The 20108-nt window shown below is 38.9% G+C and overlaps 2 protein-coding genes across 8 annotated transcripts in view; one reads left to right on the plus strand and one right to left on the minus strand.

The window, feature by feature from the left end:
* ART3 (ADP-ribosyltransferase 3 (inactive)) overlaps positions 1-20108 on the plus strand; it is a 159959-nt gene that overhangs the window by 24289 nt on the left and 115562 nt on the right. The window lies entirely within an intron of this gene.
* LOC138164274 (C-X-C motif chemokine 10-like) overlaps positions 143-20108 on the minus strand; it is a 31007-nt gene continuing 11041 nt past the window's right edge. Inside the window, exons 2-7 of one of the 3 annotated variants that reach the window (XM_069091964.1) lie at positions 10425-10575; positions 5184-5291; positions 3567-3792; positions 2114-2240; positions 910-999; positions 143-304 (exon numbers count right to left, since the gene is read on the minus strand). In XM_069091964.1, coding sequence (XP_068948065.1) covers positions 298-304; positions 910-999; positions 2114-2240; positions 3567-3717 — 375 coding nt within the window. In that variant the 5' untranslated portion in view covers positions 3718-3792; positions 5184-5291; positions 10425-10575 and the 3' untranslated portion in view covers positions 143-297. The remainder of the gene's footprint in view (positions 305-909; positions 1000-2113; positions 2241-3566; positions 3793-5183; positions 5292-10424; positions 10576-20108) is intronic. The other 2 variants (XM_069091971.1, XM_069091956.1) reach the window with 2 other exon arrangements.

A 20108-nucleotide genomic window follows, 5' to 3' on the forward strand; every position in this document is an offset into this window, starting at 1 on the left:
TAGTGACAATCTTTAACTATAGACAGAACCATTATTTAAAATGATTTAAATATCACTCACTTAAAAATACCACAAGATCAGGAATAACAGTACTAGAGTTTCTGTTGCTAAATAGATTTTTTTAAAAAAAGTAGCCAGTCGATTATTTGTGATTGATGATTGCTTTTTTTTAAAAAAGAAGAATGAAACACTAGAAACAGTTGGGGCTTGACTTTGTATGTATGGGAGGGCTTCATTTTGGTTAAACCTTGCCAGCCACATGGAGAGTATGTGTCTTCCATCATGGAAAGGAGCTCTTCAAGACCTATTGAAAACAGAGATGAGAGTAGAAATGTAAGATGCTGAACTCAGTCTCTTATCTGGGCTCTGATTTGTCAAATAATGATTTGATTGACTGTGGGTCTGGGGCCCCAGATTAAAGGGAAAGGTACAGATTAAAGTTTTCTTGCTACCAAGTAATCACCATGGATTACTTGGATTGTCTCAGTCATGAAAGTTATTTAGCCATTTCATAAAGTCTTGGCTTTGCTTCAGAAAGGAATGACATTTCTGCCTTTTAATGTCATAACTGAATTCACTGAAATGGCAGTGAGCAGTGATCACTTGATCCTGAATCTGTTTAAGGACTACTTTGTAGGTTTGCTGGCAGTTTGTGTTGATTGGGAGGATTGGCCATGCTCCAGTTCGTTGGCCAGTGTGCTGAGAGTATAAGGGTCCAAGCTTCCTTGTTGTGCCACAATGAGAAAGCTCATACCAAGTGACCTCTGAGGTTATTCTAGAAGAAAAAGCTGATCCAGATAGCCCAAGACTGAGGATAGGCCACATGCAGTTTTATCACAGTGAGACCTGGAGAAAATGCTTCTAGTGTTTTCCTGGAGAGGGTAATCCTATACGTCATAGCAAACTTACCTTGTCCTTCTAATTGCTTTCAGTACAACCTTCATAGTTGGGGTATCTGGATTCAGGCATACTTGTTCCTTAGTATCCTTCACTGTGCCTCTATGGTGAATAAACGACAGTGAAGAATTTTAAATATTGTATCAGTGATAATGGAGCAATAATGGGACTCACTGAATACCAGGCTTTGTGGGCAGTGCCCTGGAAAATCTGAGCTCATCCTCTGCCCCCTACTTCATTGAGTAATCTTAAATGAATCCCTAAACTTGCCTGTGCTGCAGTGTCTTTGTAAAATATGTCGATAATATTGGCTTCAATCATAAAGCATCTTACAGGTAGGCAAGATTTTCATCTCCTTAGCCTTCCTCAGTAAGATCTTTCCTTTGAGAGCTGCTAGATTTCTCTCTTCATAAAAACTAAACAGTGAAAAGGGCTCGGAAAAGCACTGGGAGTACCATTCCTGTAGATGTGGAGAAAGAGAAGTCTTTGTGCTCCCTCCCCCCCCCCATAACTTCTGTGGCAGGTTTATTTGTGCCTGTCAGACAATTCACATTTCACTTTATTAAGGCCCCTTTTCTCCTGAAAATTGTCATTGTACTTTATGTTTTTCAGCGAGAAAAAAGTATGAAGAAATGAACATTCATTTCAGAGAAAAAGCAAATTTTAATAAGAAAGTAATAAATTTAAAAAATAACTTTTTCATTTACATATTTTGGTGGCTTTGTTAGGAGCGGTTTGTTCACATTGTAGCCATTGTCAAAAGTTTGAACCATATTGCTATCCCTTTTCCTTATAGAAGGTTCAAAATCATCCCAAATGGACCTTTATTAATCTTCCTGATCATTTGGTGAAACATTTGATTCAATCCACATCCCTGGGGGATAAATCTATTGACTATAACTTGTGTTTTCTAGGGCCAAAATGGTGTGGTATAACAAGTGGTGAACCTGGAGTCAGCAAGATCTGGGTTCAAGTTAAACCATGACTGTGACAGTCACCTTAGCCTCTCTCTGTCTTCGATTCCTCATTTATAAAAAATTGAGGTGATAATATGCCCCTGTAGTACTTATGTCACAAGTTTGTTGTGAGGAATGATCAAGTGAGATAAAATAAGTAATGTGTTTTGCAAACCTTAAAGTTCTCCATAACAGTGATGATAGCTAGCATTTCTATCTGGTATCTATCTGTATGAATGTCAGTTATTGTTTTTACTTACACAATCTCAGGGCGTGGACATAGAGTACTGGGAAGAATCACATCAAGTTTCTCAAAAGCTTTTAGGTTGGGGATACTCTTACTAATTTGTGGGCATCGACAGCTGGTGGTTATAGGTGATACAGGTGCTGTGAGAAAGAGAGAGGGGAGGGCAGGTGAGTATAATATCCAGGTCAAGCCCTCTTACCCCCCTCCATGCCAGAACTTCAATTTCTGCCCCAGAAATACTCAAGATGTGCTGGGAAAAAGCCTCTGCTACCTTCTAGGAGAAGTAGAGTTAAAACCATAGGTTTCTGGATCATTGAAATGTAGCTGTAGAACTGAAAGGGACTTTAATGGTCCTCAAATTCATTCACCTCATTTGAGGATTTAGCTTTGGACAGGGAGCTGGACCTGCTGTGACAGGTGTTGACCATTTAAGAATGAGTAGAAATGGCCAGGTAAAAGGGGCCTCATTCTCTTCAAATTCTAATTTGACCACAAATTTCCCTGATAGTGCAGCTTCCTTCAGCCCTTGGCCTTCAGTCAATTGTAACCCCTGCCCTGCAGCTGATTCTGTCTGGATCCCAACTTGGGTCTGTGGTCACTCTTTCTGTGTCCTCTGCTTTTGTTAATTATATCTGTGTTCTTGCCCTTTACCTAAGTCCTTATCATAACCCTCTGGGCATAACTATTTTTCTGGACCTGAATTCTGCCCAGTGACAAAACCTCAGCCTGACTTATCTAAAATACCCTTGTCTAGGTTCTTACCTCTGCTTTTCTGACCATGTCTCTAAGTTCTGTCTTAGGCATGACCCTCCTAAAAATATTACCTGTTTGGTTTCTAACTTTGATTAGAAATCACAAAATCACTTTTTTTTTGTCCCTTCACAAAAGCTCTAAGTTTAAAAGGTACAGAGTTCCTAGTATATGGTAATTATTTGAAGCTGGTAAAGAATTTGGGCTGTATACTTGACTATATGCCGCCATGGGAGGGAGGGGAAGGAGGGGGACAAAATGTGAAACTCAAGGAATTGTGGAATTGAATCCTGTAAACTAAAAGTAAACAAACAAATTAATTTTAAAAAATTTAAAAAAAAGATGGTTTCTGGAATTATGATGTTGAACAATAAAAATCTGAAAACAATCAACAATTCCAGAAGCTAGTAAATGATTGAAAATTTTGTTGTAATAGAATTAAATGTGATATTACTGTAACAACAAAAATAAAGAATAGAAAGAAATGTGGAAAAAAAAAGAATTTGGGCTGATTAAATTACATCTCATTACTGATTAGCATTTGGGTTTGACTAAGGATGTCTTTCTGTTGTACTCTGACAATTCACTCAAACTTCAAACTGTGACAAGGGAAACTGGAAGAAATCGTTTCTTGTCTGTGTCCACAGTAATAATAATAGTTTAATACTCAGTACCATCTGTGACTTAAAAAATGAATACTTCTCTGTGTTCCTTACCTTGAGCCTTAGTCAAAGCTAGCAGGGTGTTGCAGAGGAGGAGGAGGAGGAGGAGGAGGAAGGTAATACTTCTGTTCATGGTAACAAGATTGGATGAGATACAGTATTCTTGGGGTGTCTCTGAGGGACTGAGGAATTTCTCAGTGCGCATGCTGTGTGCCTCGGTATTTATTTGCTAAGGTTCATTTCCCTCCTTAGTTCTGATTAGTCCATGTTACAGTTAACTCTGCAAAATTAACCATGTAATGGTCTGTGGCTGGGAAAGGTCTCAAGTTACAGAACAGCAGGTATTATTTTTATTAGCTACTTCTTATTCATGAAAATTCTCATTTTGCACCCCAAAGAATAAGTTTAGTTTCACTTTTCTCAGAATCTAGAAACTACTATATGCAGAAATAGGTTAAGGATTATAATTTTTATCCTTATCTTAAAATATTTTCTTCACTTCACCCTTCCCTCACTCCCAACACACAAAAGAACAAACAACCATGTATTTAGTGCCAACTATGTGTCTTACACAGTGCAGAATGCTGGGAATACAAATACAAAGAATGAAATACTCTCTACTTGCAAAGCATTTACATTCTAATGGGGGAGACAAGAAGTATGTTATATATGTATATGATATAAAGCATAAACATAAAATTAGTAAATACAAACATAAACAAAGTAATTAAGGTAGTTTGGAAGAGAGGACACTAGTGGTTGCTGGGATGAGGAAAGTTTTTTTTTTTTCCATAGAAGCAATAGGAATCCACTACAGTTGAATAAGAGAGCCAAATGGTCAGATCTGTGCTTAAGAAAAATTACTTTGGTAGCAGTGTATAGAATGGAGTAGAGTGGTGGAATGAGACCCTTGAGGCAGGGATAGCCGGTTGATTCTTTAGTTGAAGTCCTTAATACTTTGGACCCATAATCTTATTAATGTTGGTACCTTTTTCAATGCTACAGCAAAACTGATCAATTATCATATGCCAGGCACTAAGGATATAAAGACAGAAACAAATCAGGTCTTTTCCTCAAGTAGCTTAAATTCTAAGTCTATGTAGAGAAGTAAACATATGTGTGTGTGTGTATATATGTGTATACACACACACATAAGTGGAAACAACTTAAATTTGGGCAGGAGGATTTTAAGAGAGAGGTAAGGGAGGAAAGCATTTTAGGGAACTACTTATGTCCCTCCAAAAGTCACAGAAGCAGGAGATGGCATTTTGAATATAGGAAATAGACTGATTTAGTTTGAATGACATGACTGAATTAACATAATGTGCCAAATTTAGGCAATTCCTGCTGCCTTGTTGTTGTGCAGTCCTAGTCTATGTTGTCCTAATATGATAAATATATTTTTAAAAATTTTTAAGTGTGAATTTTTATTTCTCTTTTACTTGAATTCAGCTTAAGCATTATGTTTAAGTTAGGTTTTTCTTGAGAAAGCATTCTTTTTAAAAAAAACTTAAAAAAACTAATTCATTATAAACTTAAACACTAAAACTTAAATACAAAATAAGAAAAGAAAAAAAGCATTGCCATGTGCATGGCAGAACATATGAGAGGATTCAAAATATACAGCAATAAATTTCCATTTTGAGAAAGCCTATATAATAAATACTACACGTTGTGTTCAGAGTTGTCTGTCTTTGCTTCCTTGTGAGTTTTCCTTTGTTCCCTGCTGTGCACTTTTTACTTTGTCCTTTCTCCTCTTCTTACCCTCGTACCAGAAGGCTACAATTAAGCAGAGATACGTTTTATTTATTTTTACACATATACAGGTATGTACACAAATTCTTATATACACACACACATATCCATACATACACACCTACATACATACACTTGCATACACTGAGACATCTATAATCATACTCACATATAGACATATACATTCATATACATCAATGTCAGACCACACTGTTCTTATTTGTCCTCTGTTTCTCTGTGGGTGGATGACATCTTTCTTGATAAGTTTAAATCTTTCCATATTTTTCTAAGTTTACCAACTCATCATTTCCTACATCACAGCAACGTTATAACCTTATGCTATCTAGTTATTCTAAAAAGTCTAAAACAGTATTGATTAATATGGCTGACATATAGTATAGTTTTCCTGCATTTCTCTTTTGATGAAATATATTTTACCTTTAACTTTGTCTGAGATCATGATTACTACCCCTGATTTTTTTCCTAATAAATTCTACTCCTAATATTTGTTTTGTTTGTGTGCCTCTTATTTCCTATCCCTCCTGACTCCTCTACTTTACTTCTACCCCCTACCTTGCCCTCCTATTACTTAACCAACCCCCCTCAAAGATTCCTCCCTCTCTCCTCACCCTTTCCCTTCACCCTCTTGTTTCTACTTGAATTTAGAAGACTTTTATAGCCTTCCAAATATGTTATTCCCTCTTTATCCCATTCCCATTAATCTAGGTACCCTTCTATCGCCCCCCCCTTATTCTGTTCCCTCACCTATCTTCTTCCTCCTCTTTAGCCTTTTCTTTCTTCCTGAATTTAGAACTTATTCTTTTTTAGATATATATGTATTGTTCCTTCTTTAACTCATTCCCCATGAGAGTAGGGCTCCAGAACTACCAGCCCTCTTCCCAATCTAATTTCTGTGTCAGTTCTTCCTCTCGCACCTCATTTGTATAAGATAATAATAACTTTTCCTAGATGGTATTACTTTTTTAGAATCATATCATACTCAGGTGTATCAGCAATGCAATATTCACAAAGCCTATGGAAATTACAGATATGCTGATGTAATTATCCCTCACAAAGTATATCAGGCTTTCTATATGGGGGATAAAGCTGGAACATTTATTAAAATACCAAAAGACTGAGTCCCAAAACCAGAAAGTCAAAGCCATCAGAGTAGTTATGAAATTGGCACAGGCAGATAAAGTAGAAAGCACCCACATTCTCAAGCCTTTAAAACAGAACAGGCTACCTCAGGCAAAGGTCCTCCTCTCCCCACTCACAGCAACCACCCAGCGTCCCGGAAGGAACGCGCTCCCAGCAGCTCCGCCCCTGGCAGTCCTCAGCAGGAGTCCTTAGCAGAAATTCTGGCTGACTCAAAAAGGGGTTCACGCCTCCATCGGCCGCCACTGCTAGCCACCTCAGGAACTCTAGCTTGGTTTCCGCTTCCTCTTGCTCTGCCCCTTCCTGCTACGTCAGCAAGTCCAATGGGGGCATGGAAGATCTTTAAATCCCATAACCCTTACATCAGGTCTACCCCAATCTTTCTTTTGAACTACTCAATGACTAATAACAATCTTAGACATACATTTTACATTTCCTCATATAAAAAGTAAATAGTTTGTCCTTATCGAATCCCTTGTAACTAGTCTTTGATGTTTGTCTTATATTTCTCTTGGATCTTGTATGCCAAATTTTCTATTGAGTTCAGGTCTTTTTGCAGTAAAATCTTGAAAGTCTGGCAATTTGTTGAATGTCCAGTTTTTTTTCGTTCAGGATTATGCTTCACTTTGGTGGGTATGAATTTTCAGCCATAACCCCAGGCCTTTTGCTCTGTGATATGTAGTGTTCTAAGACCTATGGTCTTTTTTTTTTTTTAAGCAATTGGGGTTAAGTAACTTGCTCAAGATTACATGGCTAGTTATTTTGTGTGGGTGCCAAGTATCTGAGGCTGGAACCTATCCCAGGTCTCCCAACACTGGGGCCAGCGCTCTTACTCACTGTGCCACCTGGCTGCCCCTGACCTATGGTCTTTTAGTATAGCTGCTGTTAGGTCTTATGTGATTCTAATTGTGGTTCTGCTGTATTTGAAATTTTTTCCTTGTTACTTAGAATATTTTCTTCTTGAGCTGGGGGTTTTGGAATTTAGCCATGATATTCCTGTAGGTTTTTCTCATAGGATCTCTTTCAGGTAGTAATCACTGGATTTTTTCTATTTCTGCTTTCCCCTCTTGTTTTAACACCTCAGGACAATTTTGCTTAATTATTTTTTGTGTTATTGTATCTAATTTTTTTTTTAATTGTAGCTTTCAGGTACTCTGATTATTCTTATGTTTTCTCTTCTTGATCTGTTTTCCATATCAGTTGTTTTTCTTATGAGATGCTTTACTTTCTTTTCTGTTTTTCTTATGAGATGCTTTACTTTCTTTTCTCTTTGTTTATTCTTTATATTTTGTTTCATTATTTCAGTAATTGGGGTTAAGTGATTTGCCCAAGGTCACATGGCTAGTTTTTGTGTTAAGTGTCTGAGGTCAGATTTGAACTCAGGTCCTCCTGACTCCAGGGCCAGTGCTCTATTCACTGCGCCACCTAGCCATCCCTCAATTCTAATTTTCAAGGAGTTGTCTTCTTCCTTAAGATTCTGAATCTCCTTTTCTACTTGATTAACTTTCTTTTTATAATATCATTTTTATTGGATTCTAAAAAATTTTTTCCTCAATCTCTCTCATTTGATTTTTAAAGTCCCATTAAAATTTTCCTATGAATTTATTTGGGCTGGTGACCACTTGATGTTACTCTTTGGGGTAGGAGATGCTCTTTTTTTGCTTCAGTATCCTCTGAAGACAAACCCTGGTCTTCTCTATTCCCATAGTAACTTTCTGTGGCTGAGTTTTCTCCTTTGCCTGCTCATCTTTTTTTTTTTTTTAATTTGTAGCAGTTTATTACTGTAATCTCCTCTAGTCCTGGTGTATGAGGGATGGTGCTTCTGGCCTCAGATGCTTCTTCAGTTCTCCCTTCTGGCCTTGAACCAGAACCAAGAACTCTGTTGCCCTGTAAGTGTCCACACCAGCAGTGACCCTGCCCCACTGCCTCTGCACCCACAGGGTGTGGGCTGGCTCCTTCTCACCTAGGGCCAAGTCTTGGCAGCATGGCTGGGTCTGTCATCCCTTACAGCAGAGGTTCCCTTGATTTTCCCTGGCTCAGACATCCAGCTCCCTTCACTGTCCCTGGGGTAAAAGCTCCTGTGGCTGGGGCTGAGGTCACCTCCCAACCCAGCTAGCCCCAGGGCTCCAGTTTTCCTAGGGCCAAACCCCCATCCCTCTCCATTGTCCCAGGAAGACTACTGTTCTGCCCCAACTTTTGTTTATTTTTGCAGCTCTGTGTTTGTCCTGAGGAACTAGTTTGTCTTGTTTGTGGGGGAAATCCTAAGAACCTGGAATTTTCAGCCTACTCTGCCATCTTCCCAGAATCCTCTCTGTATATTAATGATAAATATTAACTAGATATCACTATAGTATAAGGATTTCCTATCTCCTCGGGGCAGCTAGGTAGCACAGTGAATAGAGCACTGGTCCTGGAGTCAGGAGGACCTGAGTTCAAATCTGGCCTCAGACACTTAACACTTTCTAGCCATGTGACCTTGGGCAAGTCACTTAACCCCAATTGCCCTGCTTTCCCTTCTCCAAAAAAACCCAAAACAAACAAACAAAAGAAAGATTTCTCTATCTCCTTTCCTTTGTTCTTGCTATATGACTTATCCTTCTTTTTCCTTTTGGCCTTGATGAAGGGAAAGGGCCACATTGTCATTAAAGATAGGAGTAAAGGTAAATTATGTCAAATCAACGAGCATTTGTCACTATGTGCCAGGCAGTTTGCTTGGTGCTGGGTATACAAAGAATAGCAAAAATAGCCCCCACTCCCCCAAACAAACAAAACCTTTTTTCTTCCTTTTTTCAAGGAGCTCACAAACAAGATATATAACAACAACAACAACAAAACCCAACCTGAAGATAATTTCAGTGGGAAATCTAAGATAAAAGAGGACTAGGAAAGACTTTTTGTGGAAGGTTGTACTTTAGTTGAGACTTGAAGGAAATCAGGGAAACCAGGAGGCAGAGCTGAGGGTGGAGAGCTCCAAGAAAGCTGTTCTAGAGTTGGAGATACAGGGAAGAGTGGAGTGTGTGGCACATGTCCTCTGGCAGGGAGTACCCGCCAGAATGGGAGTGGGCTGTGAGAGGTTCAAGGAGACAAGAGAAGGGCTGCATTAGCCTTCTGGAGATTACAGTAATAAACTACTACAAATTAAAAAAAAAAGATGAGTGGGCAAAGGAGAAAACTCAATTGAAGTGAAATGATTTTTTATAGGGGAGGAACCAGTTGAAAATAGATAATAAATTTATAGTGGATCCAGTCAGATTGATTGCATGACTTCCTCAAGTGGATTAATGTAGGCTTGGGGTTTGGCAAAGCATGAACAGACATAGTACAAGTGGGTAAGAGATTTTGGAGTAGAAAACATTATAGAGTTGATTTGGCTAATTATAAGATTGACACTGGGAAGGGAGGTAAGTGAAGTCAAAGCAAAGATGTTAGCCTGAGATCACCAGCCTTCCTTTCCAGGCTTACTGCACATTATTACCCATCATGTCCTCTGTGTCCTAGACAAACTGAATCACTAGCTGTTCCCTAAACTTGATATTCTATTTTTGTCTCTGTGCATTTGCACAAGCCACTACTTTTCCCCACCTTGCCTCGAATGTACTACCAACTCAACCTTGACTTTCAGATGTCTTATCTTTCTTCAAAGCTCAGATCAGGTGCCTCTCCTTAATGAATCCTTCCCTGACTTCCCCCAGTTGTGACTAGTTTTTCCCTCATCTTATTTTCTAGAGGCTGGTAACATCTCCTTTTACCCCTTTAATCTCTACTTTATGTTGTCTGTGTACATGTGTCCTCCCTAGTAGAATATAAAGTCAGTCAAGGCAGGGATGTCTTCATTTTTACTTCAACAAGAATTTACTAAATCTCTGCTGTGCCAGGCATGCAAGAAACTTAGGGCCTATTGGGGAAGACATGTGTAAGAAACAGGAGTTGATGTATATTTAGACCACAAGGTATGGTGGTGGTGCCAGGGATTTTTACTTTTGGGAGAAGATACTTTACCTTGGCCTACCATATAGTTGGAAGCAGTCTGTTTCATTGGCTGCTGGAACTACCAGCATCTTTCAATCTGCTTGACTGAGGTAGTCTTTCTCACTCTTGTGGCATCCAGGGGTGAAGGATTCAGTGACCTTTGAGGCTCCTTTGAGGTCTGCTGTATGATTTTTGGTACTACATTTATATAATTTATATATATTTATATAACATTTATATATTGATATAAAAATGTTGAATAAAATTGTAATGTAGATGCTATAGCAACATTTACAAACTATTATACATAATGGTTAGGAATGACAGGAATACAAAATTATTTCATTGTTAGGTGAACTATAAACATAATATTGATGTAGAAAAAAACATGATTATATAAATAACTGCCAGAAAAGCTTTTTAAAAATATAAAATCCTTTTATGTTAAGAATACTAAAAAGCATAGGAATAAGTGGGAATTTTCCTTAACATTTTAAAGTATTAGTGTTTCTCTAAAACCAAGAGCTAGCATTATTTATAATAGAGAAATGTTAGAAGACTTTCTAATAAGATCAGGGACAAAGCAAGCATTTCCATTTTTTTTTTAGTATGTCCTTATTACCTCTGTTATTTAATAATTCTAGAAAGCTATCAATACCAGTAAATCAAGAAAAAAGGAATTGAAGGAATGAATGTGGGCAAGGAAGAAATAAAATTATTCCTCTTTTTATAGATTAGATTGTTTACTTAGAGAATACTTAAGATTTGACTAAAAATTAATTAAAAGAATATCTTCAGCAAAATACCAAATCTCAAAACCCTCACAAATCAACTGTTATGAATATTATCAACAAAATCCAGTAGGAAGACATAGAAAAATTTCATTCAAATAGCTGCAGACTTACACAATATTTGGGAATCCACTTAGCAAGACATACTGGAATTATGTGATTACAAAACACTTTTTACAGAATTGGAGCAATATTAATTTTTCATGTTTGAGCCATGCAAATATAAAAATAATAAATTCATTTTTATAATAATAAAATTTAGTATAACTGAAAATGCTTCCCAATTTATTTATTGAGTTCTATACCAAGGAGACTATCTGAATAGTTCTCTTTGGAAAACCAGAAAAAACTAGCCAAACAAGAAAATTCATTTCAAGGAACAAAACACCAAGACTCTTAAAGGAAATAAAGAAAAGGATTAGGGAGAAAGTTGGGTGGCAATACCAAAAAAATCTCAAAAAATAAAAAGCTGTAATTATCAAAACCATTAGGTACTAGTTAAAAAAAATAGAAAAGTTCATCAGTGCAACAGACCTAATCTAAATGCAGTATCAATATTTTCAACAAACCTAAACACCTCAACTTCTGAAATAAGAACTCATTATTTGATTAAAAAAAAACAACAACCCCACTATTGGGAAAGATGGAAAGCAGTCTGGCAGAAATCAGGTCTATCCCAGGATGTTACACCACATACCATGGTAAGCTTCAAATAATCAGATATAAAAAGTTATGTTATAAACTAGAGGAGTCAGGGAAGAAGGACTTACCTTTCCCAGCTATGGCTAGGAGAAATTTTCGATTAAACAAGGGATAGGAAGGATGAGAGGAGAAAAAAAATAATTTTGACTATGTATACCTTAAAAGTTTTTGCATAAAAGTTTATAGAATCAGAAGGGGAAATTTTAGCTAGGGAAAAACCTTTGCAACAGTTTCTCTGATAAAAGTCGGATATACCAAATAGGGAACTTATTCAAATATATAAGAATAAAACCATTTCCAAATATGTACTTTAAGAGTTCTTAACCTTTTTTGTGTCATGGACTCCTTTTTTCTCTATGTTTTTAAGTGAATAAATAAAATTTGTAGTATTACAAAAGAAACCAGTATATTGAAATATGTTTATCAAAATATTTTTTTTTAAAAAACAAACCAAAAGCATGAACTACAGGTTCAGAACCTTTGCCTAAATGGTCACAGATTAGGAACAGGCAATTCTCAAAGAAGAAATGCAACAAGCTAACCTCACATGAGAATTCTTCAAGTCATTAATAATAGAAATGTAAATTAAAACATTGCTAAGATTCTATCTCACATGTATCAGATTGGCAACAACAACCAAAAAAGAAAAAAGCAAGAAAGGAAGATGACAGGTTTTTTTTTAGAGGGGCTGTAAAAGAACATGCACATTGATCTACTGTTCATGGCGTTGTGAATTGTTCTAACCTTTCTGGAAAGCAATTTGGAACAGTATTTCAAAAGCTTGTATATACGAAATATAATAAAATACAAAATGCCCCACAACCCACTTTTAGACACACATATTCCAAAATGATCGCCAATAGTCATCATATAGAAGCACTAGATATAAACCCTTCAAGGACCAGAGGAAAAGCAAAAGGAGCCACATACAGAAAAGCTTTATAGCAACACGTTTTGTTGTGGCACAGAATTGGAAAGAACGTGGATGCCCATCAGTTTGGGAATGGCTAATCAAACTGTAGTATACTAATGTAGTGGAAGTAAATGTAATCGCCTGATAGTATATGAAAAAAGGATGAGTTGAGAAAAACCTGGAAGGACTTGTGTGAAGTAATGCCAAATGCCTTGAGTGGAATGAGAACAATTTATACAATTACTACCACACTGTCAAAAAAAACCAATGCAAAAGATTTAAGTACTATGATCAATGTAATGACCATTCAGAAAACCCAGAGAGTGATAATGATTCAGGCTTCACATCTTTTGGCAGAGTGGTGATGGACTAGAAGTGCAGAATGAGATAAACATCTTCAAATATGACCAATGTGTGGAATTGTTTTTTTAACAGATATAATTATTTGTTAAAGGGGGAAAGGCCTTAATTTTTTTGAGGAAGGAGGAAGTTATGAGTAGAGTTTGAAGTGATGCCTGATTTTTTCTCCCCAAAAAAGAAAAAAGTCAATAAAGCAACAGAAAAAAAAACCCCATAGATTCAAGAGTGCACAATCAGGATAATGTTGGAAATATATTTTAAAGTGACTATATATAAATAAATAAATATATATATATATATATATATAAATGTATGTAGACACTTTAAAAAGGTAATATGTCAAAGAGATTCATAGTGTCATGTAGAATCCTGTATCTTTTTTCCTTTTATAGAGAAATTATATTTGTCAAATTCATAGTAATTGTATACATTTTATTTTAGTTTTTGGTTGAAGGAAGTTCTAGATCTTTAGTCTGAAAAGAGACGAATTCTTTTTTTTTTTTTTTTTTTTGCTTTTTGGAAGGCAATTGGGGTTAAGTGACTTGCCCAAGATCACAGGGCTAGTAAGTGTGTCAAGTGTCTGAGGTCAGATTTGAACTCAGGTCCTCCTGACTCCAGGGCCAGTGTTCTATTCACTGTACCACCTAGCTGCCCCCAGAGATGAATTCATTTTTGCCTTCATCTGCCTAGCTCTTCACACAGCCTGATGGCATAGTAAACATTTTATATATGATTTTTGATTCATTGATATTTAAAATTTTTATTATTTTTCCATTCAATTTTATTTTATTAAATTTGTTTATCTACTTTTAGTTTACAACATTCAGTTTCACAATCTCTTGAGTTCCAAATTTTCTTCCCCTATACCCCACCTTTCCATCCCTCCCCAGGCATGCAATCTGATATAGGCTCTACAAATACCTTTGCATTAAGCTTTAGGTTGTAAAGAAGAATTATAATCTATGAAGTAAACAAAGAGAAAGAAGGAACAAAACAAAACTGAACAAAAAAGAGAGAGCAAGTAGTTTGCTTCAATCTGCATTCGAACTCTGCAGTTCTTTTCTGTGGATGTGGATATCCTTTCCATCATGAGTCTTTTGGAGTTGTCTTATAACCTTGCATTGCTGAGAGGAGCCCAGTCTATCAAAGTTAGTCATTGAATATATGATGTGTCTGTAATTGTGTACAAAGTTCTCCTGGTTCTGCTCTTTTCACTCAGCATCAGTTTATATGAGTCTCTCCAGGTTATTATGAAGTCTGTCTGCTCCTCATTTCTTATAGCACTGTAGTATTCCATTACACTCATATACCACAACTTGTTTAGCCATCCCCCAATTGATGGGCATCCCCTTGATTTCCAATTCTTTGTCACTATAAAAAGAGCTGCTATAAATATTTTTGTGCAAATAGGTCTTCCTCCCACTTGTATTATTTCTTTGGGATACAGCCCTAGAAGTGGTATTACTGGGTCAAAGGGTATTTGGGCATAGTTCCAAATTGCTCTCCAGAATTGTTGGATCAGTTCACAACTCCACCAACAATGCAGTTGTGTTCCAATTTTTCCACATCCTCTCCAGTATTTATCATTTTCCTGTTTTGTCATCTTAGGCAATCTGACTGGTGAGGTATGGTACCTCAGAGTTGGTTTGATTTTCATTTCTCTAATCAATAGTGATTTAGAGCATTTTTTCATAGTTCCAAATTGCTCCTCCGTAACCTGTGACCAATTCATATTTTTCTTGGAGGCTTTCAATGCAGGAGTTTTGACTTTGTTGTCTTCTTCTGGTTCTATGTTTTGATCTTCTTTGTAACCAAAGGAAGATTATATAATCTGATGTTTTCCCCCCTCTGTTTGCTCATTTTCCCAGTTAGTTACTTGACTTTTGAGCTCTTTGCTCTGCTTCCAGAGTGGAGAGTGCTCTGTCCCAAATTTCTGGAGTTTTGTGCAGCTGTAGTCAGAGCCACTTGTAGGCACCTGCCTCAGAACTGTGAGGAGGACTATCTCTCTACAGTCACCATAAGCTCTGCCATGCCAGTCTTCCTCCTCACCCCAGGACTGCCACCCAAGACTGTGACCCAGATCCAAGCAGGGCAAAGCAAGAGAATCTTGCCTCACTGCCAGCAAAGAGATTCCTTCAATTGTCCTCTGATCAGTTGCTTGGTCCCCCCACCATCTCTGGGCCTGGAATTCCAGAGGCAGCAGCAGCAGCAGCAGCGGCTGCCACTGCCACCTCCACCACCCCAGGGCTAGGGCCAGACCATGCTCTTCTCTCACCGGGTTCAACAGTTTCCCCACCGACCTTTTATTTTGTCTTTGGTGTTTGTGGGTTGAGAAGTCTGGAAACTGCCACAGATGCCAGTGATTTAATCCCGAGGCTTGCTCCCACTGTTCTGTGTGGGTCTGTGCCTGTGTGGTCCACATGGGTCTGTGCTCCACTCCCAGCCTGGTGTGATAGACCCTTCCTGTCGGCTTGCCAGGCTGTCTTCAGCTGGACATGTGTTTCACTCTGTAATTTTGTGAGTTTTGTAGCTCTAAAATTTGTTTAGAGTTATTTTTTACAGGTATTGGAGGTGATTGGGGAATGGGCTCAAGCAAGTTCCTGCTTTTACTCTGCCATCTTGACATCTCCCCTCCATTTCTCAGCTACTTACTTCGTTGGAGATGATAACCACTAACAAGTGGCCTTAGTCTGGCCACTCTACCAAAACACATGTATCAGAAGTGCTTTACAAAGTACAGATGAAGAGGTTACCCACTAAGAGGGTTAGGGTTGCTCTGGAGACCCCAAAATACCAACATGCCTGGTCCTGCTGAATGAATTTGACTTAAGTCTTCTCTCAGCCAAAGAAAAGTAAAGTTTATTAAAAGTTCGCTTGCATTAGACACAGAATAAGTCTGTGCTGGGTCATTCTATGGAGCTCTCATACCACATGGTGTGAGATGGGGTCTTATATACAGAAGGTTGTGGGAGGAATCTAGGGGTGGTCTAGAGGAGGCGTTTGGGGAGGGTCTTCATAAGGAGTTAATGAAGTCAATGAATGATTAAAGGTGGGAGATAGCTACAGACAATGGTGGGCTAGGCCAGTTCAAGGATGTATTGATATTTTGATAGGCTCAAGGGTGGGAAGTAGATGAACAATGGAGGGCTGGGTTAGTAACTAGGCTAGAGGTCTGGGCCCAGCCACAATGTAAGGCTTATTGCCTCATGCAAATGCCTCATCAAATGAGAAGATTTAATCAGAGTTCAAGGGGATTCCCAGAGCCTGTACCTCAAGGACTCAAGGAGAGCTAGAGGGGGCTCCCAGAACCCATACCTCATCACAGAACCACTGTGAAATGTAAAAATGCCTTATCAGCAATCCCATAACTACATTATGTTGTGATGAAGTTTAGGTATTAGTCTCTTGGAAGTTAGTAATAGTATTTATAAGTTAAATTACTGAATTCTGTTTTAAGTTTATTTTTGTAAAATAAAATAAAACATAATAAAATAAAAATAAACACTTGTGAGTGTTGTAGTTAGCATTCTTTTTTTTTTTTTTGGTAAGGAAATATGTGCCCCATACTTGATTCATATCTTAAAGTCTCAGACATGAACCTAAACCTTCCTTCCTCCCCTCTCTCTCCCTCCCTCCTCCTCTCCCTTTGTGCACATAGAAATCATGCCCTTACCTGAAGGTGCTCTGCTCAAAGGAACATAAATTTTAATTCCTGAAACCTTGCTAGATATCTTGGGATATATGGGCTAGATTTCTTTCTTAAGGACCATGCCTTAAACCCAAATCCTCTGGCCATCATTGGCCAACAAGAAGTCCCAGCCCAAGCTTTACTTGCTCATTGTTTGGGCCCAAGAAGGCTCAGAATGAATGTAAATGGTAATTGTTTCTGTTTTGGCCAAGAACCTTGAAGGTCTTCCCATCTCAGATTAGTTGTCCTGACCCATATCTGGCCACTAGATTCATTTGGCTCCAGAGGAGAGAGTGAGACTGGTGACTGCACAGCCCTCCTTCACTTAAATCTGTTTCACTGTCAAGTCTAGGCATCATCTTCCTGATGTCATGGTTTTCTTTGAGAATAAGGAAAAACAACAACTATCCTTACATAGATCAGAGTAGCTAAGTCTTTGTTATGGGAATGGGAATCTAAGATCTTCCCTGCCCCTAGGCCCCTGATAGGCTTAAGTGACTCTGAGAACCTTCCCAGATTTGAAAATATACTCTGCCCCCTCATAGGCTGAATGTGGTCACATGGAGTCTGTGGCGGGAAGCTGGTTTTTCAGGAATGCCTACAGCTGATTGCTTTGTGACTGGGCAGTGGGTCTAGAGGGCTGTGACATTTTCTGATGCAGAAGAAGGCTATATATACCCTGATGTGAGGTTTTGTTTGGGGGCTCACTTTGGGAAGAGCTGTGTGATTTGATCAGACGAGACTCTAGGCAGCCATTGAGCCCTCGGTCTTTGAAAACCCAGATGTTGACGCTTCCCTCTCTGGTAACTGACTAGGTATGGATGTAATGGTCAGATAGTTGGAAGCCTGTCTGCTGATCTGTTTCTCTGTTTGCTTGTAACTTCTGCCTGTAACTTGTTTGTATTCTCTGAAGTTCCGATTACTGACCTTTTTCCCCTGAACTAAGTAAATGACATGTTTGATTAAAGCAAGATTGTTAGCCCATTTTGAGTTGCTTTCCTTTAGAAAAGCAGATCTAAGAACCTGTGTTGGCAGCCACCCTGGGGATGCTGGGGTGCCTGCTGCTACAGTCTTTCACAGTTAATTATTGTTACAGTATTGTTGCTGTGTACAGTGTCCTCTTAGTTCTGCTCTCTTCGCTTCACATCAGTTCATAGAAGTCTTCTCAGGTTTCTCAGAAACCGTGTCCTTTGCCATTTCTTAGAGTGCAGTAGTTAGTATTCTGCTACCGTCATGTGCCACAATTTGTTCAGCCACCATTCTATTTTCTAGCGCTCAACCTCACAATCCATATGTTTCTTTGTATTTGTTCTCTCCAATGAAATAATCTCAAAAATTGTAACAGCTCGATGCTTGATCTTTTTTTCCTTTCAGAGCTGGGTTCAAATGCTACCCCCTGCATGTTCTTCATGATTCCCCTCAACTGATGTGCTACTGCTCCTTCCCAACTTACTATATTTATTTTTATTATTATTATCTAACCTTGAGAGGCTGCTGAGGGGCCTAAAAGTTCTGGGTGCTACGCCCACTCCCTATTCTGTACTCAGGTTGGAGTCTGTCCAATTAAGGAGGTTCAGGATTCCCTTAAATGGAATACTTGGCATGCCAAGAAGACCCAAAGCAATTTCTTTAGAATATTTATTCAGGATATATGTATATATAGGCAAGTGAGAGAGAAACTGGAGATAACAGAGTAAGAGGCTTAAAGACAGCAGAAGAAGAGCGACTATGATTAATAGTGTGTGTATACATATATACAAGCACCACCACCTGACCACACAAGCTGGGGAATCCTGGGTACAGCCATCAGGGTCCCACACGAGAGGGTCCCAGGCAAGACATCTCCTCCATTTCCTGTGTTGGCAGCTAGAGGGCTGATTAGATTAGAGATTCCAATTTGGGGTCTGAATCTTACAGTTTATGCAGTGCTGAGAACAAAGAAGGCATACTGACTGCCAGGTGTTTTTAGTAAGTATTGTGTCTGGTGTGAGGCCTGGGATGGAGGTCAGTCCCTCCAAGGCCCCTCCAAGAGTGGTTTCCTTGGCATGGCTAGTTCCAAGAGTTGGGCACTCATCTCTTCTGAAGGACCTGGCCAGGGTCCCAGGAGTGGAGCAGTCCTCACGTTCTCAGGATCCTCTGTGCCCAAACAGCTCAGGGTAATAGAAAGGTCATGTTGAGTTGGGGCCTTGGTTTGTATAATCTTATTCCTCACAGAGGGGCTTACCTTGCCCCTTCACAGTCTGAATCAGCTTCAGTTCTGGTAGTGTTGCCTTTAATAAAAAGGGGCTAGGTTCTTTGTTCTTACACTCCTCTTGTTAAATCCTACTCCACCACCCTGGAATGATTTTACAGGTAGCTTGAATTATGGCTTGCTTCCAGGGCTCCCCTATAAGGGAAGATTAAAAAGCTCCTGAGTGAGAAGTATGATTTGGATACAGGACAGGTATATATTACCTCTCCCCCCTTTTTTTTGGAGGGGGGAAGGCAAGGCAATTGGATTTAAGTGACTTGTCCAAGTAAGTTTGTCAAGTGTCTGAGGCTGGATTTCAACTCGGGTCCTCCTGACTCCATGGCCAGTGCTCTATTCACTGCACCACCTAGCCACCCCAGGTGACAGGACTCACAAACATGCATTTGACAAAACACAGCTTTAAAACAGAATTCATTAACACTTTATAGTTACTTTTGAGAATCTTTTAGGTGGCTGAAAATAAAAACTCATCAGAACATAAAGCTGTTTGAAGGACCACTGATTCCACCTCAGCTCTGAACTATCCTGACAATTCCCATATTTGTCTCCTGGTAGAACCTATCAGAGATGGGTTAGTCCACTTTATGTCAGTGATCGTTTTCTCCACAAGCCCTGGAATAGTCAACGAATCCTCCTCTCAGTGCCACCATTCAGATCTAATCTTGATGGACCTCCAGACCTCTCAACCTCCAAAGGTTGGCTTTAGTCATGGACATGTCCCTCTCTGGATATTTAGTCACCTTAAATCACGAAAGAACAAATGGGAAAGAGGCAGCCCAAACCCTGAGTAAGACTGGTTGAGGCAGGACAGGTGCTTTAGATGCAATGTATTGAGTCTAGGACTGGGGTAGAAATCAGAGCAAGGAGCCTCTTGCCCACTCAGGTCTGACTCTTAGATCAATCTCAAAGCAGTCCTGACATGATTTGCAGCTGGAAGGGAAGAGAGGGGCAGAGGGGCAAGTCGGTCCCCTTTTAACATTCCCCAGTCATCAGCTTGTCTACTTCCACT

The sequence above is a fragment of the Petaurus breviceps genome, unplaced genomic scaffold, assembly GCF_028583685.1.
Source record: "Petaurus breviceps papuanus isolate PSGF00001 unplaced genomic scaffold, PetGlider_PUasm1.0 126, whole genome shotgun sequence".
Lineage (NCBI taxonomy): Eukaryota > Metazoa > Chordata > Mammalia > Diprotodontia > Petauridae > Petaurus > Petaurus breviceps.